Source organism: Centropristis striata, chromosome 24 (genome assembly GCF_030273125.1).
Source record: "Centropristis striata isolate RG_2023a ecotype Rhode Island chromosome 24, C.striata_1.0, whole genome shotgun sequence".
Taxonomy (NCBI): Eukaryota; Metazoa; Chordata; class Actinopteri; order Perciformes; family Serranidae; genus Centropristis; species Centropristis striata.
In genome coordinates this window covers 19,444,871-19,464,178 of record NC_081540.1, presented here as the reverse complement: position 1 = coordinate 19,464,178, position 19,308 = coordinate 19,444,871, and the positions used below count along the sequence as shown (strand labels likewise).

General features: G+C 41.0%; 1 protein-coding gene across 1 annotated transcript in view; it reads left to right on the top strand.

The window, feature by feature from the left end:
- pard3ba (par-3 family cell polarity regulator beta a) overlaps positions 1-19,308 on the top strand; it is a 199,416-nt gene that overhangs the window by 117,828 nt on the left and 62,280 nt on the right. Inside the window, exons 18-19 of the mRNA XM_059328231.1 lie at positions 5,506-5,721; positions 6,540-6,741. Of these exons, the coding sequence (XP_059184214.1) occupies positions 5,506-5,721; positions 6,540-6,741 (418 nt within the window). The remainder of the gene's footprint in view (positions 1-5,505; positions 5,722-6,539; positions 6,742-19,308) is intronic.

Sequence of the window (19,308 nt, the reverse complement as noted above, 5' to 3'; positions counted from 1 at the left end):
CTGTGGGAAACACTGGTGTGTACTTGTTTGCATGCTCTGACTGGAACAATAATGTCACATTTAATATAAATAAGACAATATCCGGTTTAATAGTTTGGTGTTAGCCATCCGGTTGATTGGATCGTCTAATAGGTAGGGCTTAGCAGTGTGTGTTTGTGTGTGGAGACGTGTGTGTGTGTGTGTGTGTGTCTGAGCGGTGTATTAAACTCTGCATGACAAAGCCTGTAATTTGGACTTTTCTGAGTTCATTTATTCTCGTGTTCATTGGATGAAATAATGAGGGAGTTGTGTTTTATTGAGAATTGATAGTTTGCGCCGGCGCTGGGGAAACATTTTCGGCTCAGACTGCAATTATTATTTTGTAATTGTGCACACGGAATATCAGTCTTGACCCCCATGAGATCCACCTAGAATAAGTTGTATGGGTGCAGCAGGTTGCAGGTGTGTCACAGTCACTTTGAAAGTACAAAGCAGCATCATGGAGCAGCGTTGGGCCTGTCAGCACAGCAGGAGCCCAAGGCTAGGTTTCAGGCAAAGACTTCACTGTGTCTGCTCAGCACAGACCAGACAGCCTTTACTAAAGGCACAATATACATATCACTTTGAGATGTGTTAGGTTAGGTAGATGTTGGTAGCCGAGCTGGGCTTCTGACTGGAAGTTTGTGGATACTTGTGAGTGTTTGTGTGTTTAGTGTGAAATGCAAGCACCATTTAAAAGTGGTAATTGGCAGGTTCTCTGTTTTCACATTTTTTGGCATTAAGGATCTGTCTATCAAGAGCTGAATAAGTATTGTTTTATGTGCCGTGTTTTTTCTCACTGTTTGAAGGGTTTTTTTTAATGATGCACTGGAGTCGACGGATAAATGAAAGGGACCAGCAATCGTGTTTGGCCCGTTTTAACCAAACCCTGGAGCATTTCATTGGATTGTCCATTTGGTTTTCGATGTGGAAGCTCAACTCTAGTCTGCCTGAAAAGGTCGGTCTTGGTCGGCTTCCAAAGTACATTCTTACTCTTTAGTCAGAGTTTGAATTTAAAGAAAATGATATTCTATATAAAGGTCTAACTTAAAGATTAAAATTCCTCTCAAGTCCACTCTTTAGGTGAGAACGTAATTTAGAACGTGAACCAAAAAAAACTGCATTCATACTTTTACTCTTAACTTTTAATTTAAATTTTTATATATTTTAGGTCTAACTAAAAGTCCACAAGAGTTTGTATCACTTTAGGTGAGAACGTGACCAAAATATAAGAGAAAAACAAAAGAGGACATTCTTATTCTTCATTAATTGCTGAATCATTGTGTTAAGTGGACACATTTTAATTACAAAGATGTGTGTGTATATACAGTACAGGCCAAAAGTTTGGACACACCTTCTCATTCAATGTTTTTCCTTTATTTTCATGACTATTTACATTGTAGATTCATCAAAACTATTAATGAACACATGTGGAATTATGTACTTAACAAAAAAGTGTGAAATAACTGAAAACATGTCTTATATTCTAGTAAGCAAAGGGTGGCTACTTTGAGGAATCTAAAATACAAGACATGGTTTCAGTTATTTCACACTTTTTTGTTAAGTACATAATTCCACATGTGTTTATTCATAGTTGTGATGCCTTCAGTGAGAATCTACAATGTAAATAGTCATGAAAATAAAGAAAAACGCATTGAATGAGAAGGTGTGTCCAAACTTTTGGCCTGTACTGTATATATATATATATATATATATATATAATTATATTTACCAAAAAGGTTCAATCTAGCCTTATAATATGTGTGCAATTTGAATTTGTTCAACCTTGCACACAATTTACACTTTACTTTCACTTATATGATGATCATTTTCGAATCCATAACTTATTATGACCATTCCCAACTTGTCGTCTGTGTAACAAGAACAACAAATCAAAATCTCAGCCCTCTTTCCTGCTTCTTCTTTACCAAAGTCTACTAAACTATCGGTGTTCAGAGGTGGATCAGAGCACCACATAATAGCAGCTTAATAGATCAAATATTCATCCATAATCCAACAGTAAATTGTTTTGAAAGCTGAATGTATAATCAGATTTAGACAAAGAGTAATCTTTAGCTTCATTCATCAGACTTTTAAGCCCCGTAATTGGATGTTGATTTCTGCCTACTGACTTTTTAAAAAACTTTTTCTCAAAGAACACATTTTCTAACGCAATCAATCATCTTTTGTAGCGGGAGTTTACTGTCATCCGAGCCTTTGAATAGCTCCAAAGCCACAACGATGCACTTGTCTTTGCTAAAAATGTTACTTTGGAAACTTTGACACCCAAAATAAGTCCTCCGACTTCTCCTACTAATAGAGCGACACAAAAGGGGAAGCAGAAGCGAAACTGAAGCGGTGACATTATTGCTTGATCTTGGGCGGAGGAGTGTTACAGCTGTGAAGGGCATCGCCATCATCCTGGCCTGTTTGGCTGTTAGGCTGTTTGTCAAATATGTGCACCAGCTTGAATCAGTGGCAATCAGGCAGACATGATGCGAACGGATCCGTGCAAGCATCTGCTGGCACAGCGGGCAGCGATATGTGATAAACGCTGATTTCACCCTCCATTGGATCGAGCTGGCGATGATAGCCACCTCTCCCCCGCTCATCCATCCTATTAAAGCCTCATTATTCATTTACCTCCAGCCTCAACCGCCTGACATGCATGGAATGAGTGCACTCACAGCTCAACACCAGCAAAAATGACTCTTCTCTTATTTCATCTAAAGCGGTCAAGGACACACACAACTATCTCGCACAGGCAGTATCATGACTTTTAAATTTTTTTTTTTTTTTCTTGGACCAAAATCCTCACATTTTGTACTACACACACACATGCCCACGCTCTCAGACACACACACAGTTTCTCTGTGTATAGTGCAGCAGTGCGCTGGCAAGGAGCTTAATTCTATCAGGCTGCAAGCTGGACAGCCGTAATTACATTTGTGACACAAATCCTGCCTCTCAAATTGAGCGTTTTATTCCTGAGCGCTCCCCCCTCTCTATTTATAACCCCTTATTCCCCATAAATCCCACTTCCTCTCAGAAAGTCAATTTAGGACTTAAAAGGCAGCAACGCTCCGCTTACTTCCCCCCCCTCCTTTGACTCTATCGCCGCTTCAGTTTCACTTCCCCTTTTTCCCAGCTCTACTTCCAAGCTTTGAAGCCTGTGAAAATGACGTCTTAAGCAGTGAGTGCCATGATGCGAGAAAGTCATCCCCACAGGAAAGTTTGCTTGCAACCTGTCTGTAACTTCTCTGAAGAGTGTTTGTCACTCTTTCATTGGTGTGTGTGTAGTTCTTCTTGTGACCCGTCCTTCAATTTCCCACACAGCGTGCAGGGCGTGACATTTACTCTTTCTTCTCCTTTGTCTCATTTTCTCAGTTTTTCCTACAGCTCTGCATTTCCTCAAATCTTCCCCTTTTCCCGGCGCCTCCTCCTCCTCCTCCTCCTCCTCCTGCCCTGCTCTCCGATTCCCTGCTGAATCAGCTGTGGCCTTCATCACTTTCCCGCTCCTCCGTCTCCTCTTTCTTCCTCTCTCGAGTTGGAGGCCATACCTGAGTACAGTATGATGGCAGTTCATTTATTCCCACTCTCTCTTGCTTATGCATGAGCCTGTCACTTCCCATAGTGCCGCTCCTCACCTGTCCCTGTACCACTCCACCTCATTCATCGTTTCTTTCCCCCTCCTTTATGTTGCTGCTATAGGACTCTGACTTTCTGCTCATTTCTGTCAAGCCTGTTTTTCACCCTCTCTCCTCTGCTTCTCTCTCTCTCTCTCTACATTTCATCTTCATAGCTTTATATTTCTGGGTTTTAACCTTTTTGAGCTTCATTGCAAAAAAGCTATTTCCATTAGGGAGAAAGTGTTTGAGCTGCTCCGGTTCAAATCAGGGAGTCCTATATGGATTCATCTATGCTTTTAAATATTTTTAAATATGTCTTTTTTATATCTTTTTATAAAAAAACAAAGTCAGTAATTCTCATCCAGTCCAAACACCATAAGATTTAAGGCTTAAATTGTTTTCTTTCATCTTTAATCCTGCTTTAATAAACATAGTTTGACCTCATGCCACAAAATATGTTTGTATTTTGTTCTCACAGTCTTCCTTTATAGTTTCAGAACTTTTATTTGTGGTATTCAATGCTGATTTTTCTATATATTTGGATATGATAAAGGGATTACATTAAATTAAGCTGCCAGTACAATCAAAGACCAAACAAAAGTCTGAAAAGAAGGAACAGACAAGTGAAGGGCATGTGGAAATGATTTAAACCTGCATTCTTTGTAATGACCAGCAGGGGGCGACTCCACTGGTTTTAAAAGAAGAAAATCATGCTAATTCTCATTGGATTTATTTCCTCAGTAAACATTTTTCTAATTAATAGTTTATGGTATCAAATGCTAGCTTTAAGTCTTCTTCATGACGGTATGATGTTCATTTTGCCAATTACGGTCCCGTTTAGAGGAAAACAAGACATGCTTTAGGGCGAAGCTACCTTCTGATAAACAAGCAGCTCCCATAGTGCACAATGTCCAATTCTGTGTTTCAAAAATGTTTCTAAAATGTAATTTGGTTGTACAAGAAGACACATCGTCTTCTTTTATACAGAAGAGAAACATCTAGACAGAAGAACCAAACAATATTTCAAGATGTGACTAAACTAAAAAGTTTGGATAGCCATAATTTTACTCAAAGACACTTTAAGGAGCCGTCAGGCTGTTCATTTCTGCAACTTGCTAACCAGCTAGCTAATAACTAAGCACCAACCTCTTGCCCAAATATGGTCACTTCTGGCTTCAAAAAACCAAGATGGCAATGGCCAAAATGGCAGCTTTCAAAACAGTAGTCTACGATTCAATTGGTGATGTGAAGTGGGCTACTTCCACTTCTTTTATACAGTCTATTTTAAAACAAAACAACACATTTTCAAGAGATGACTAAAACCTGTGTTAAATCTTTCTCTGAAACTGATCAGGCATGTTGGGTAAATGCTGCCATAACCTTCGGACAGCCTTGATTTAGTTCAATACACAACTTTACTTCAAATGGACAAAGTATGGACTAATTCCACTGCATGCTCCTGTAACTCATCTGAAATATCTTCCCCCAGCTCCTCCTCCCCTCCTGCAATGAACTGAGCTTAAACTCTGTTCCGTCTCAGCAAGAATTAATACTTAAGAAAGTTTAATACCCTTAAAATATGGAAGTATTACTATAGGAGATGGTAATGTTTTGTAAGCACTGGTGGGAATTTAACTAAAAGCTTCTGATCTCAATACCCAGAGTCGCTATAACGTTTAAAATCATTCTGTCTTATTTTATCAGTGGCAGCATATCTTATTTGGGAGCAAAACTCCCTCCTCCTCCATCATCAAAAGGCTTCTTCTGCCCTCCCTTCTCCCTCTCCATCCTGTTTAACATCAGTCCACCTCATCGCTCACAGGCCCTCCCATCCTCTCTCGTCTCATTTTTCTCTCAGAGCCTTCAGCCGGCGGAGCGCTCGGTCCGACCCTGGGCCTCTGGAAGTCCAGCTCCCTGGAGAGTCTGCAGACAGCCGTGTCGGAGGCTAAGCAGAGTCGCAGCCAAGCCCAGGTGCCCTTCCACCGCCCGCGGCCTCACATGGTCAGAGGGCGGGGCTGCAACCAGAGTTTCCGTATCGCCATCGACAAATCCTACGATGGACCTTCTGAAGATGGTAAGCCCTCTCAATAATAGCATTTACTGCCAACAGGAAAGAGACAATAAAACTTTAAAGAATGTCCCCTCACTGTTGCTCTAATATAGAATTCTTTCCTAGACATCCATTTAAAATTAGACCCTGCACTGCCAATGCACATCCCTTAGGCTTTATAACACACTGGCACTCAAGAAGAGCCAGAGGCCTGCCAAGGGACAGTGCTTAGCCTAAGTACCTTAATGAAATGCTACATGATTTTATCCACTCAGCAATTTAGGAAGAGCAACTTTATATCTTACAGCAGCATATTTTTTTTAATGCTCTACCTTGTGAACCCACAGATATGTTGGATGTCGAGTGTGTGATTGCTGAGGAAATTATCCTCCTGAAAGTGAGAGAGTTCATGCAGAATGTTGACTAATGATGTTTGGGAGAATCTGGAGTGTGAAAAATTGCCCGTCTGCAGTCGTAGTAGAGGACGAGTCTGACTCAAAATGACAAATATAAGTTATATTTAGTCATATCGGATACTAAAATCTAAAAAAAAAAGAGTAATTTTAATTACTTTTAGACCCACTTTGTTTCCTCGGCTTGGCTTCTGCATGTAGTAAATTGAACTTGTGAATGTGGCTATGCAAGAACCCATCCAGGTGGAGAGACTTGCCTCTGGCCAGCCTGCTGCAGCAGCAGAAAGGAAGCCTAATAGAGGACTGACTAGCTCACTGAGCAGATGCCTCACCAGCACAGTGAAATGATGAACATGCAGCTGCACTGATGAGTATTCCAGCTGTGTCTGTGCATGTATCGCAACCTCTGCCCTTCTCCTTCATCCTCAGACGACGACCTGTCAGAGCACAGCTCCGGCCACGAGACGCCCGCCAGCAGCTCCTCTCGCCACGGCCTGGACGTAGACGACGGGAAGAAGAAGAAGAAAACCAAAGGGAAGAAGAACAAAAAGAACAAAACGAAGAAGAAAACGGATGATTCTGTGGATGACCCGGAGAAGAAGACCAAAAAGAAAGGATTTGGCCTCTTAAGGTAGGAGACTTTAACCTATTTAACCCTCTGAACCCTGAGCAGCTTCAGGTCATTTATTGCCTCTGTAACATTTTACTCACTGTGGCCTCATTAATTTTGATGAAATGTCACAATTATAAGCTTAGATTTGGTTATTTTTCCTGGCAGAAGCATTTACAACTCATGGTTTATTCAAGGGTCGTTGGAAATTTGAGAATCTGATGATAATTTCTGTTTTTAAAGTTTCTGGCCATGATAAGTAGTGTAATTTTGGTGATTTTTGAAAAGAAAATTTGCCTTTTAAATCTGCCGGTGGATTATGTGGTTCAGATGGCTAAACAAGATATTTTGGTTTATTTTATGTCTAACATCAAGGGGAGTCCTTGTGATTGGTTAGTCCTTCATAGATAAAGTGATGCAGCTTTAAAGGCTGCCATGATGGAACCTCGGTTCTCTAAATTGAAAAGGTCACATGCTTAACAAGAAAAATGCGAGCTAAAGCAGAGCAGGTAATGAGGCTTGTGTTTCATCACTACTCCAAAACAACAAGGTCTTTCTGGAGCATTAGCAAAACTGTGATTACCTTTTTCACGAAGGTCGAGTTTTCGGCACAGTTTGTGTGTCTGTTTATCAGCAAAAATGTAGGAAAAACCGGTGGCCCGATTTTGATGAAATAATTTAGTTAACATTGCCAGATAGGGCAAAGAAAAGAGAGGCTTCAGGAAAAATGAGCTCCTGACTGGGAAAATTCACATAAATATCCCAAAACAAGATACATTGCTTGAGGCGGAGCCAGGTTCATTCCTATGAAAGTTTCTCGGTGGTGTATGAAGCCCAAAAAGTTTGACTTTTTCGTATAAGATTACCCAAATCTTGCACAGCTACGGGCTGATAGATAAGATGCACATCTTTTAACTCCGCCTTCCACTGCTCAATCTCAGATTTAATCACATGAAGGAAGGAGATTAAGATTCAGTTATGCACACACACTGAAAGAGCAGACAGTGAATTTGTCCTCCACATTTAACCCATCCTTTACACACCAGTGAACAACATGCTTAGGAGCAGTGGGCAGCACATTTCTGCACCAGGGAAGCAGTAAATGGTGAATGGTAAATGGACCTGCACTTATATATCGCTTTTCTAGTCGCTTTGCGACCACTCAAATCGCTTTACACTACAGACTGCGCTCATTCACCCATTCACACATTCATACTGGTGGCAGAGGCTACCCTAAACGGTGCCACCTGCCACCATTGGGAATTCATTCTCACACCAATGAACGCAGCATCAGGAGCAATTTGGGGTTCAGTATCTTGCTCAAGGATACTTCAACATGTAGGCTGCCATGGTCAGGGATCGAACCACCAACCCTCCGATCGGTGGACAACCGCTCTACCAACCGGGCCACAGCCGCCCCGCAGTGACGGGTTCGATGCCTTGCTCAAGGGCACTTCAGTCCTTGACCTGTCAGTCCTGGGATTTCGATTACCGGTTACAAGCCTCTGTTCTAAACTCTGTTTAGAGAATCAAAATACGAGAAAAGTTTTGTTGTAGGATTGGTTCTGTTAGTTATTTTACTTTCCTATCCATTTGCAACATAGATCAGGTTGTGTCAGCTTGTTTTGGATGGTCTAGGTTTTAGAATTCAGGTTTTATGCAGAAATCGATTGGAAAACAGCTGTCCTACTTTCCATTGGTACAGTTTCAACAAATTACCCACTGGGCCCAGCAGGATTATGGGATATTGGATTATTGGATATGAACACAACCTTGTCTGTAATGGAGGGTATCCATTATCTCTCAATCCAAGTAAAGTCCCACCGACATAGTACCAACCCAAGCCGCTTGTCACCCCTTTATCAACGTGTCCCCATCGTGATTGTGGCGGGTCCAATCCTCCAACTGCAATCCTTATCTATTGGCAGTGACACGGTGTGGTCAGTGTATCACTGCACTTCCAACACTTGAGATTCAATTAGGCTGTAGCGAGAGATAGCGCAGGCTGAGCGTCGGCCTACAGATGGCAGATAAGAATCCAATCGGCCACAGTGTCAAGGCCAGTAATGGAAGAGATGTTCACATGGTTTAGGCTGCTAGTGGAGAGTAGGGCAGGGGAGAGAAGGGCAAGATGAAGGACACAGAGAGAGAGAGAGAGAGTAACATGCAGGAACACATGTCAGGAAGCTTGTACTTGACTGTAAACCTCCCGAAAATCCAGTCCAGCTAGTGCATCATTTTCCAAATAAAATGCACTTTATTGCACAAATCAAGCTTCTGCTGTTTCTCTGCAGCAGGATGTGTAGGAGCTGACACTGCTAGCTGTGTGACAGATTGTGTTTATATGTTTGGGAGGTAATCTCTGCATCTATACTCCACAAGCATACAGTACCGTTTCCAGTTTTTTTTTTTTTTTTCTCATATTGGCGCTGGGGTTTTTTTTTGTTTCTCTCTTCTGTCTTTTTATACTCTCTTTCCATCTCATTCTTGATGGGTCTCCCTCTTCTGCTCATGCCTGCTCTTATTGTGAAAAGGTTACCTGCTCGTACAATGAGCAAGAACATGAAATTAAATCTTTTTTTAAAGGTTAAGGAGGTTATTGTCCGCTCATTGGTTATCATCCATCTGGCTTCAAAACCAGTGGTTACGGCATTCATGGCTTGCTTTAGAAGTAACTATTCTAATTTTCACTCTGAAGGCAAATCCAAAGTAAAAGATCATTTTTCCAAACTAAGAGAGAAGAGAGACAGGAAGGCAGACAAGCAGCAAGAGCACACAGGAAACAAGATACCTGCATATTGAGTAATTTATATTCATTTTGAAATAAAAAACATCATCATTGTTCAGTTGATTATATTACATTTGTGGCCCATAAGATGCCTCCCAGTGGTGGAAGGTAAGTAAGTAAGTTTATCAAGTACTCTACTTAAATAAAGTACAACTACCTCAAAATTGTACTAGAATATTTCCAATTAATGTATCTTCTTCTTTCTTTATCTTTATACTTCTAATCCACTATATTAAGCTGACAGCTTAAGTTACTTTTCAGGTTGAGATTTAACATAAAAACATGATAAATTTCATGTGATTGTTTTGATTTTTGATGTTTTTTTTTATTATTAAGCCACATAACAGTATATTAAGTAGTTTGAATGAGCCCTACTCAGACAACAGTCAAATGCTGCTTTCATATCAATAATGCATCAATAATAATATATTTAGAATATATAAAACAATGTGAGTGGGTCCATTCTGCATAACGAGTACTTTTGCCTTTGATACTTAAAGTACATTTTGATGCTGATACTTTTGTACTTTTACTCAAGTAAGGTTTAAATGCAGGACTTTTACTTGTAGTGGAGTCATTTCACAGTGTGGTACTAGTACTTTTACTGAAGTAAAGGATCTATATACTTCTTCCACCACTGATGTCTCCTGACAACGATATCCTCGTCCACCGTAATGCTTCTAAACCCGCCGCGAGTGTCTGATACGGATGCATACATACATTTCTTTTGAAGATATCACATCAAATGTCATGATCATGGTGGATTCCAGAAAAGGCAGTAAAGCCTGAGTCATTCAGATAAAACGTAAGACTTCATATGTCGGCGTTGGAGGAGCTTAGAGTGTGGAAAGAGCTCTGTGTTTCATATTATTTTGATTGATATGTAAAACCATGAAAATAATCGGCTATTAGACAAGGTTGTTGATACATTTTCATACAATAATTAACATTTAGAGTAATGTATACACTTGTTTGTGTGCCTATAGGTTGTGGATGGTCATTGAAATGTTATTATGGTTCTTAAACAGCTTTTGATACAAATGTGAATGCCGGCCCACCTATGCATGTGGTTCCACGCACACACAGCCCTTTTACTCATTTGTGAACTCATCCTTTGAATTGGCATCAATAGTGAGCAGCAGTGAAACCCAGCCCTCTGTTCATCCAAGCACAGAGGCTGAGTGCTTTTCTAACTCAACAATAGAACTGAGCCTTGGATAAAAAGCTTCCAGATTGTTGCACCACACACTCGCCTTTCTCTCCCTGGCCTTTATCTGGCCGAGTTGATCGTTATTGAACTTGAAATATGACTTAATTAGCTGGAGTATTGCGCGGTTCAATCTAATTGCAGCTCTCAAATGTTATTTTACTCCAATGGCAGCATTAGGAAAAGGGCAAATTATAAACATATGACCTCAATTTACCTCTGCAATGAAAGTGTGCGCAACAGCAGCTCGCACAACAAATGTTGGAAGTGGGCCCTGTCCTTTCAGCGGCCATAAATATTTAGTTTAGCTGCGCCAGTATTTGAAGAACAAGTTGTTTTTGGCGGCGGTGTATTGCAAACAGCTGGGTGTAAGGTGACCTCCGGAGATCACATATTTGTTGTGGAAACATTTGTATTTGCCAAATCCATATGTGATCCTCTTTATATGAAGAGCATCATTTCCTCACTCTGCATACAGTGTTTCCTCTGCAGCAGCTGCTCCTTGTTACACCTGCTGGGGTGATGCTGCTGCTTCAATTAAAGGTCATGATGTATGTATTTAAATGATCAAAAGCTCTGACTCCCATACTGTTTAAAATGATGATTTGATCATATTTCATTACTGTTTTGTAAACTGTAACTAAAGGCGTACTCTGCAGGAATACTTACAGAGAGGTACTTAGACTTTAGTTGACTATTCCCATTTTATGTAACTTTTTTTTTAATAACTCCCCCTTTCCCCCCACCCCACCCTCCCATCCCACCCCATTGTCCCATATCCTCTACAAAAAAAAGGAGAATACAACAGAGAAAGTAATGCAATAAGGAAAACAGGAGAAAAAAAAGAAAAGAAAAAAAAGGTAACAGCTGAATCGACTGCTAAAATAGAAAAAAAGGCTATACATGTGTATATATATATATATATATACATATATATATATATATATATATATATACATACACACACACATACATACATACACATATATACACATATATATATATATATATACACACATACATACATGCATACACACATACATACACATAAATACACACATATATACATATACATACCTATAAAGTATATAATATAAAAAATAAATAAATAAATAAAAATTAAAATAAATAATAATAATAATTTAAAAAATAATAATAATCAAATAAAATGAAAAAAATATATATATATATTATAACTTTATACTTTTACTCCACTACATTTAGCTTGAGTTACTTTTCAGGACGAGATTTAACATAAAAAAAACAAGGTCAGTTTGAAGTTATTAGACAGATTTTTTAAATTAAACCTTATAAAAGTATATTAAGTAGTTAAAATGAGCCCTATCTTGAGACAATTAAAATTATGATCAATGCAAATAATCTAATAATATATTTGGAATTATATAAAACAATCTGAGAGGGGCCATTCTGCATAACAAGTACTTTTACTTTTGATACTTTGAGTACATGTTGATGCTGGTACTTTTGTACTTTTACTTGTAGTGGAGCAATTTCACAGTGTAGTATTAGTACTTTTACTTAAGTAAGGGATTTGCAGTGTTCTTATAGTTAGATGGTTAGACACAAGCTGAAGAGATGTTCGTGTTTTGTTGTACAACTCAAAATACATTAGTAAATACCCCAACTTGTGAATTTTAAAGTTTTTGCGTGTCCTTAAAAAGGTGTTAAAGTGGCTAAAGTGGTTGTCGGGGACATTAAACGTCATCACACCGGACACGGACGGAAACTCTCTAGTAGAGCCTCCAGTCCTGTTTTTCAGAGATTAGGTTAATAAACAATTTATTAGACTACTGTTTCTCTAGCTTGTCAATAGTTCACCCTCTGAACCCCGAGCAGTTTCAGGGCAACTTTTATGACATTTTACTCACTGTGGCCTTGTTTTTCATTTGAGGCTGTAAGTCCTGCATCTCTATTGAAACAGCACAATCGTGGCTAGAAGTATGGGGAACTCAATGCCTTTTGTGCAGTACAACAAAGTCTTGTCCTCTCCTCTCAGCTCTGTGTAAACAGACTGCAGTTCAGTAAAAGTTTCACTGAATTTTTGTCATTCATAACTTCTTAGTCGCTCTGTGGAGCGCAGAATTTAATGTTTTTCACAGGCTCTGGTTAATGCAAGTGGTTTATTTCCGAAGGAATTTAAAAGTGATTTTGATGAAATATTACAATTTCAAGCTGAGATTTGTTTATTTTTTATGGCAGAAGCATTCATCATGCATGGTTCAGAGAGATTTGAGACCTATAGAATGAAGTTCAGTTGATATAATATCACTATTTTACTGATGGATGTGTTTAGATTTTCAAGTCTCAGATGGTCCTTGAATGAATCGTGTATGATAATGATAATGCCTCCAGTTTCTGATGGTGATGGTGGAAAAATACTAATATTCATATATGGATAAAAACATTAATCATAGTGATTTATAAAACTCCTTGAAGTGCCTTGAAAAATAGATAGTCTGACATACAGAGCTCCTTGACTATGTGCTGATGAAAATCATGTGACATGATTGAAATCCTGTGATTCTTTCCCTCTTTGTGAGTTTTTTCGAGCTTCTCTGTTCTCTCGCTCCGCTCTCAGATGTGGCTTCACCTTCTTTTTCATCACCGGTCTCTCAAAGGCTCCGTTCGCATTCTGTCTCCCTGATTGCAAAATAAGCCAAGACAAATGGCGGTGCCCTTCAGACCTTCCTCAGCAGAGGTTGACTGGCTGTCTTGTCTGTATTCAGCAGGCGGCGGTGAAGTCGTTGCCTGTAACGTCGCCTCGGGGGCTGCGCCACTGACACACCGCAGAAAGACTAACTCTGGGACTCGGGCTGCACTGCTGTTTTCTCTCAGATCCGCATTCTCCTGTAGAACAAAGAGCATAACCTGGTCAGGGGTTTCAAATGTCTTTTTCTCAAACACGGATATTTACGTTACCCTTTCTGATTCTAATAAAACCTTTGGCATAGCGCTGGGCGATATGGCAAAAAAATGATCGCAATATATTTTTTCATATCGTCCGATCTCTGTTATTATCACGATTTTTTATATTGTTTTTAATCTGTCAGATTTAAAGCATCTGTACTGAAGACTAAAGAAACTAGAGATAAGTTCCACTAATAATGGCTGAACTGCTACTCCGTAGCCGTTCCGACGCCAGTGAATGCACCATACCTGTGTGCGAATTGCCATGCTGTGAATGTTAGTTTTCTCTCGATACAGTAGCGGATAGATTGTAATTTCTTTTGCCATTTCACAACATTCACCTGTACCTCCCTGGTTTATTGCTCCAAATCATGGTCGACTCTGATTGGTTGTTGTCAAGCACATTTCCGACATGTTTGATAGAGTAAATATGCTCACAGCTGATCACTAGCCTGGCTAACACCAGACCAAATCTCATTGGAAATTAGGTCTGGACACCAGCCGTTCATTTCTCCGTAGAGGAGGTGTGGTTTACGATCCTCCGGAGCCGTTTATTGGGCGCTTAGAATGTCTATCAAAGCGTCTGTAGGTAGCTCTTAGCCAATCAGATCAGTTATACCAGATGACGTAGTAGAGCAACAGAAATGGATGTTTGTTGTGTGTGTGTCTGTGAGAGAGTGTTGTTTGCTGCTTTGCTCCTCCAGTTCTCGCTTTCTGCAAGATTATATATTTTCACGCTTTATTCCCCCTCATGTCATTCTGCCACACACATCCACTGATTTTATGGGCAGCGGAGCCGCCGAGAGACCTTTCGCCTTTCAACTTTCGCTCTAAACTATTTAAAACACCATCTACAGCTAAAGAGAGTTTCGCGTCTGCAGCAGCCATGTTGGATCCGGAAAGCTTCCAAGTGCAGAGTAGTACGCGTCATCGTCTCACCGTCCCTCCCCGCTCTGTGATTGGATCCCTAAAACAGGGCTACGAAACTGCCGTGGTTTCCAGACCGCCCGGAGGTTTCGAAATTAAATTTGAGCGCGCAAGGCGGTCTGGGTATACCCAGGCTAGCTGATCACCGTAATCGACCTGAAATTTATCACGATCATGTAATCGCCCAGGCCTGCTTTGCCAACAATATTATTTCCTAAAAAAAGTCGAGGCCAGGGTTTCATGTGCTCTCCACATATTTTCACAAGTTTCTCATGCTTTTGAAAGTTGATCATGGCAGTAATTCTAGTGTGAACAGCTTATGCTTGAGCTTTTTGTGTGAGGATTAGACATATTATGGTGTGATCCAACATGACTGAATCAGGAGGTCAGGGTTTGAAGGATATAGCTTGTGACTAACATCCTCTTGTGTCATCTCGTGAGTGTCACTCCTGAGTGGCATCCCACTAAATGGTGAATCTGTTTATTCTTCTGCATCTCGAGTGTGTGTGTCACCAATCACTGGGCGTGTCATCGCTCAACGGCCCCACCAGCCCTACTGGGCACTGACACGTCTCGTCTGTCCCCAGTGTCCCCGTCACTCACTCACTCAGTCAGTCAGGATCAATGTTCAGCAGCCCGCCCCGCTGCGACAGCGCACCGACACCCCCTCCGCCAATTTAAGGGACATGAAAGCCGGCGTTTTGATCCGCTGTTTACAAATCCACATACAACATGATATATCCTCTCCCCACACTTCTCTGTTTGCGGCAGGCGAAGAAATCCGACAGGGAAGCAAGCCAATTAGCGCCGTCCGTTCCGCTCTCATCCTATCGCGGAGCAGCAGGATGTGCAGGGTTGAAAGGTAGTCACTGGTGGGCTTTACTCTGCACAACCAAAGCCTGTTGTCAAACCCAGAGATGATTTCTGATGGATTACTGCTGTCGTTGTGCACTCCTCATTCCCTTTCCTTGAGCCCTTCCTCTCTCACTTTTAGGATGCGCCCTCCTCTCCTCTCCTCCTTTCCTTACTTTTCTCCAGATCTTAATCTTTCCCTCTGTACCTCCACTCTGTACTTGACTATCTCTTTACCAAGTCATCTCTCTTTATCCTCAAATGAACTATTGATTCAGCCAGGCTACATTAGACACAATGAGCTCTGAAGTCCTGCTTGAATTCACACAAGTTCGTGATGATCAAAGATTGAGTGCTAATATGAGCTCTGCGGATTCCCAGAGACCTCCTGCTGGTTAAACAAGCACAAGGCATGTTGTTCCTCCGATTCTGTCTTTGTGGAGTTTCTGTCGTCTGCTCAGCCATGATGGCCAGTCAGTTAACAGTGGTAGAAGAGAAAAATACAACAAAAAAAAGAGGTTGTGTATCAGACATTTTTGGGCGACTAATAATTGTTTTTTTCATGTCAGAGGGAACAGCTGATCAGTCAGAAAGTATTCAGAAAAGTGTTTGTTTGTTTTTTGGAAAAAGCCAAAAACCACCTCAAGCGAGCGTCAAAACTTTAATGCACATTTTCTAATCTGTTTGGGGACCTATGATAAAATACAAAGCTAGACTGAAAACACTACAGGACAAATAAGCACTGGCTCCTGATACATACTCTTGATGTAACTACTTGCTGGATCATGCCACTATAGGTAGAGATGTCATCTTGCATGCTCTTCGACCTTAGTATTGACCGAACAATTTTGTCAAGAAGTAAGGGCTGGACTCTGTTTCTAATTTTTTTTTATTTTTTTTTTATTGTTTAAATTTTTTTTTCTCTGCTCTTTATGTACACATGGCAGTCTCACTCTCACTCTGAAATGTGTGTTTTTTTAATTTTATTTTTATAATTTAATGTCTGTAGGACCGTGGGGGTAGTTGGGGGAGGGACAAAAAAAAAAGGGGGGGTAAAAATGTATCTTTGAAGTGTACTGCTTCCAAATGTAACTGTGGTTCTGAATTAACATATTTTAAAAAAAAAACTTTCATGCACATTTTCGAAAGTTTTATCAAATTTTGGTGTTTCCACCAAGCTTTTCTCATGCCGTTCTTCAAAACGGCATGAGAAATGAGTTGATTGGAACACAGCTAGTGTCACCGATTGTGACTTTAAACCAGCAAAGGAAGCAAAGGAAAGGAAGGATAGAGGTAGACGACTATTTGAACAGGCCCTGGTTGTCAAAAGTGTTGGTAGGCATACCAAAATCCCTCTGACATGTTTGTGTGGGTGCCTCAGCAGAGACTCTAAGCTGTGACGGGGGTAAATTGGAGGTGCGTTACCTAATCCCGGCGTTGGTTAATGCGCTGCAGGTGGATTTCTTTGATCCACCATCTCATCTGGCGTTTAAGGGCTGTTAGCTGCGCTGATATGGAATATGGAGTGGAGTCATGAAGCGAGTATTTATTAATGTTGGTATTCTCTTTTGTAAAATATGCATAAGGCCATACATTTTGCACATAGAACAAACCTATCTCCTGCGGATAAGCATTATCACTCTCTCTCACTTCATCTTTATTCATCTCTTTATCTTCCTCATAAATAATATATGCCAAACCACAAATCACTTTCTTTGTAACACTTGACATGTATGCATGGCTTACTAATCAGGGCTGCCTTAAATACACGTTCCCAGGGAAGGTAAAGGCTCGCAGGCTGCATTCATGCACTTGTACGTGTTGTTGGACAGATGTTGGAATGATTGAAACGGAGACAGCAATCATGCAAATCCAAAGGAGGGTTAATGTCACCTCTTTTATCTGCTGTTGGCTTTAACCTGCAATTAGAGGAAGCGAGCGCTGGTTATTTGTGTGCGAATATACATCAAATACACTGTGAATCATGTTCTTTGTACATTTCTCAAAAGTTATTTAAAGCCATTAAGGCTCTTAAGCTTATCTGCCATTACAATTCCAAATGCAGCTTTTCCCACCAAACCTCTCAACCCGAAATGTGCTGTAACACTAAAAACTGTTAACACAAACCGTGAATCATCCTTTATAGAGAAAAAGTAGTCTTAAAATGACAGCTATTTCTTTTTTCCTTTTCATAATTCAGATTTGTGCCCAATTTGCTCCCCGTGAGACTCCCGCCGCCCTAAATATAAAAAGCTGCCAAGTATTTTTCCAGTCGTTGAAAATGAGCTTTCGCACAGCAGAAGCAGTTTCCTGTACCCTCTATTGAGGCATAATTCTAATTTACAACTTTGCCATGGAGGCAAACAGACACGAGGCGCTATCACCGTCAGCAGCCGCCGGAAAACAAATTAACTTTTTTCCCTCCGTTTCTCCCCTCCATCCAGCGCGATGGGCAGCTTTCCTGAAATGATGTGCGGGTTTATTGGTGTTGATGTGAGCTGTCAGTCAAATATCAGAGGGACGGGGAATTGACAGCGGAGATGATGAGGAAATCCTCATGCATATATATCAGCTGATAAAGGGGCAGTCACAACAGGCCTCCCCGCCCCCGCCTCCATCTCCGTCGCTCTCTACATCACTCACGCCATCCCCTTGAAATCCCCCCTTCTCTTCTCACACCAAAGCCTTTTATGTTCCTTGTCTTTCATGCCCTGGCTACACCTGCCTCCCTTCCTCTTCTTCAACCAGCCCTTTTTGGCTCAGAGCTGTCTCTCCTGCAGCAGAGAGGGGCGGAGGCAGCCAGGGATGCCGACTCATTCCTCTGCAGTTTGACCATGACGCGGCTCCGCCAAGGAGGAGAATTAATTACTTTGTTTATAGGCTTCAAACAACTTGTTTACCTCCTTATTCCCAGAAAGTTTCAAAGCTCTTTTGTCTAACTAACTTTAGAGCCACATTCAATACCGATTCAGATCTTCTCTTATGTAAGGATTAATCTTCTGCATCATTCAGTAATGTTCTCTCGAGTTTCGCCAACTGTCACATTCCTCAAATGGCACAGATCTCATTTAGACATTTTTATTCCTACCGGTAACGTCCGTGACTCATCCGACTGCGGAACATGATACCCACATTTGTACAGTGAATTATTGCCCATAAGGTAATTATCAAATGAGACAGTGAGCCGAGACTTCCATTTGTGTTGATCAGTTTCACGATCCATCAATTCCTATCGAGTTATGACATTTGAATTGACCCTGAGGGAGGGCCGCTCTGAAGTGCAGACACATCCGTATCGGCCAGACAGCTCAGCGGCATTTGGACTAGCGACTGCCCATCACTCACCGGCCAATTAAAGGTATTCATGTGGCCACAGGAAACAGTCACGACCAATTAGCATTTGATCTTACATACTCGCGCGCGCTCAAAGCACGGGGCGCCAGGAAGCCATTACACCTCCAATGGGGGTTATGTCCTATACAGTCATCTTCATGCCACGAGTGATGGATGGACTTCCTCTGTCATTTAATGTCTAATGACACACACATGCACGAACACACTCGTGCCTTCCCCTCGCCTTTTCACGCATCTCCCAGTAAAACACACACAGAGCGTGACCTCTGCTTCTCCAGACGGAGAAGGTTAAGTGTTTCTTGTCTGAGGATGTGTGGAGGGCCGGAGGAGCCAACAGTCTAACCTTTCCCGCTCTGCCAATGGCTGTCATCTGGAGCCACGGTGACCTAGCCTTTTCCCCAAGCCTCCAGCTGGGAAACGTTTAGAATTTTCAAGAGTTCACAGATTTTTCTGTGGTAAATATGCAGTTCATGGTCTCAAAATGTTTTTTCACTTGAATTAAACCATCTAATCTTGCTGGATCCTAAACTAA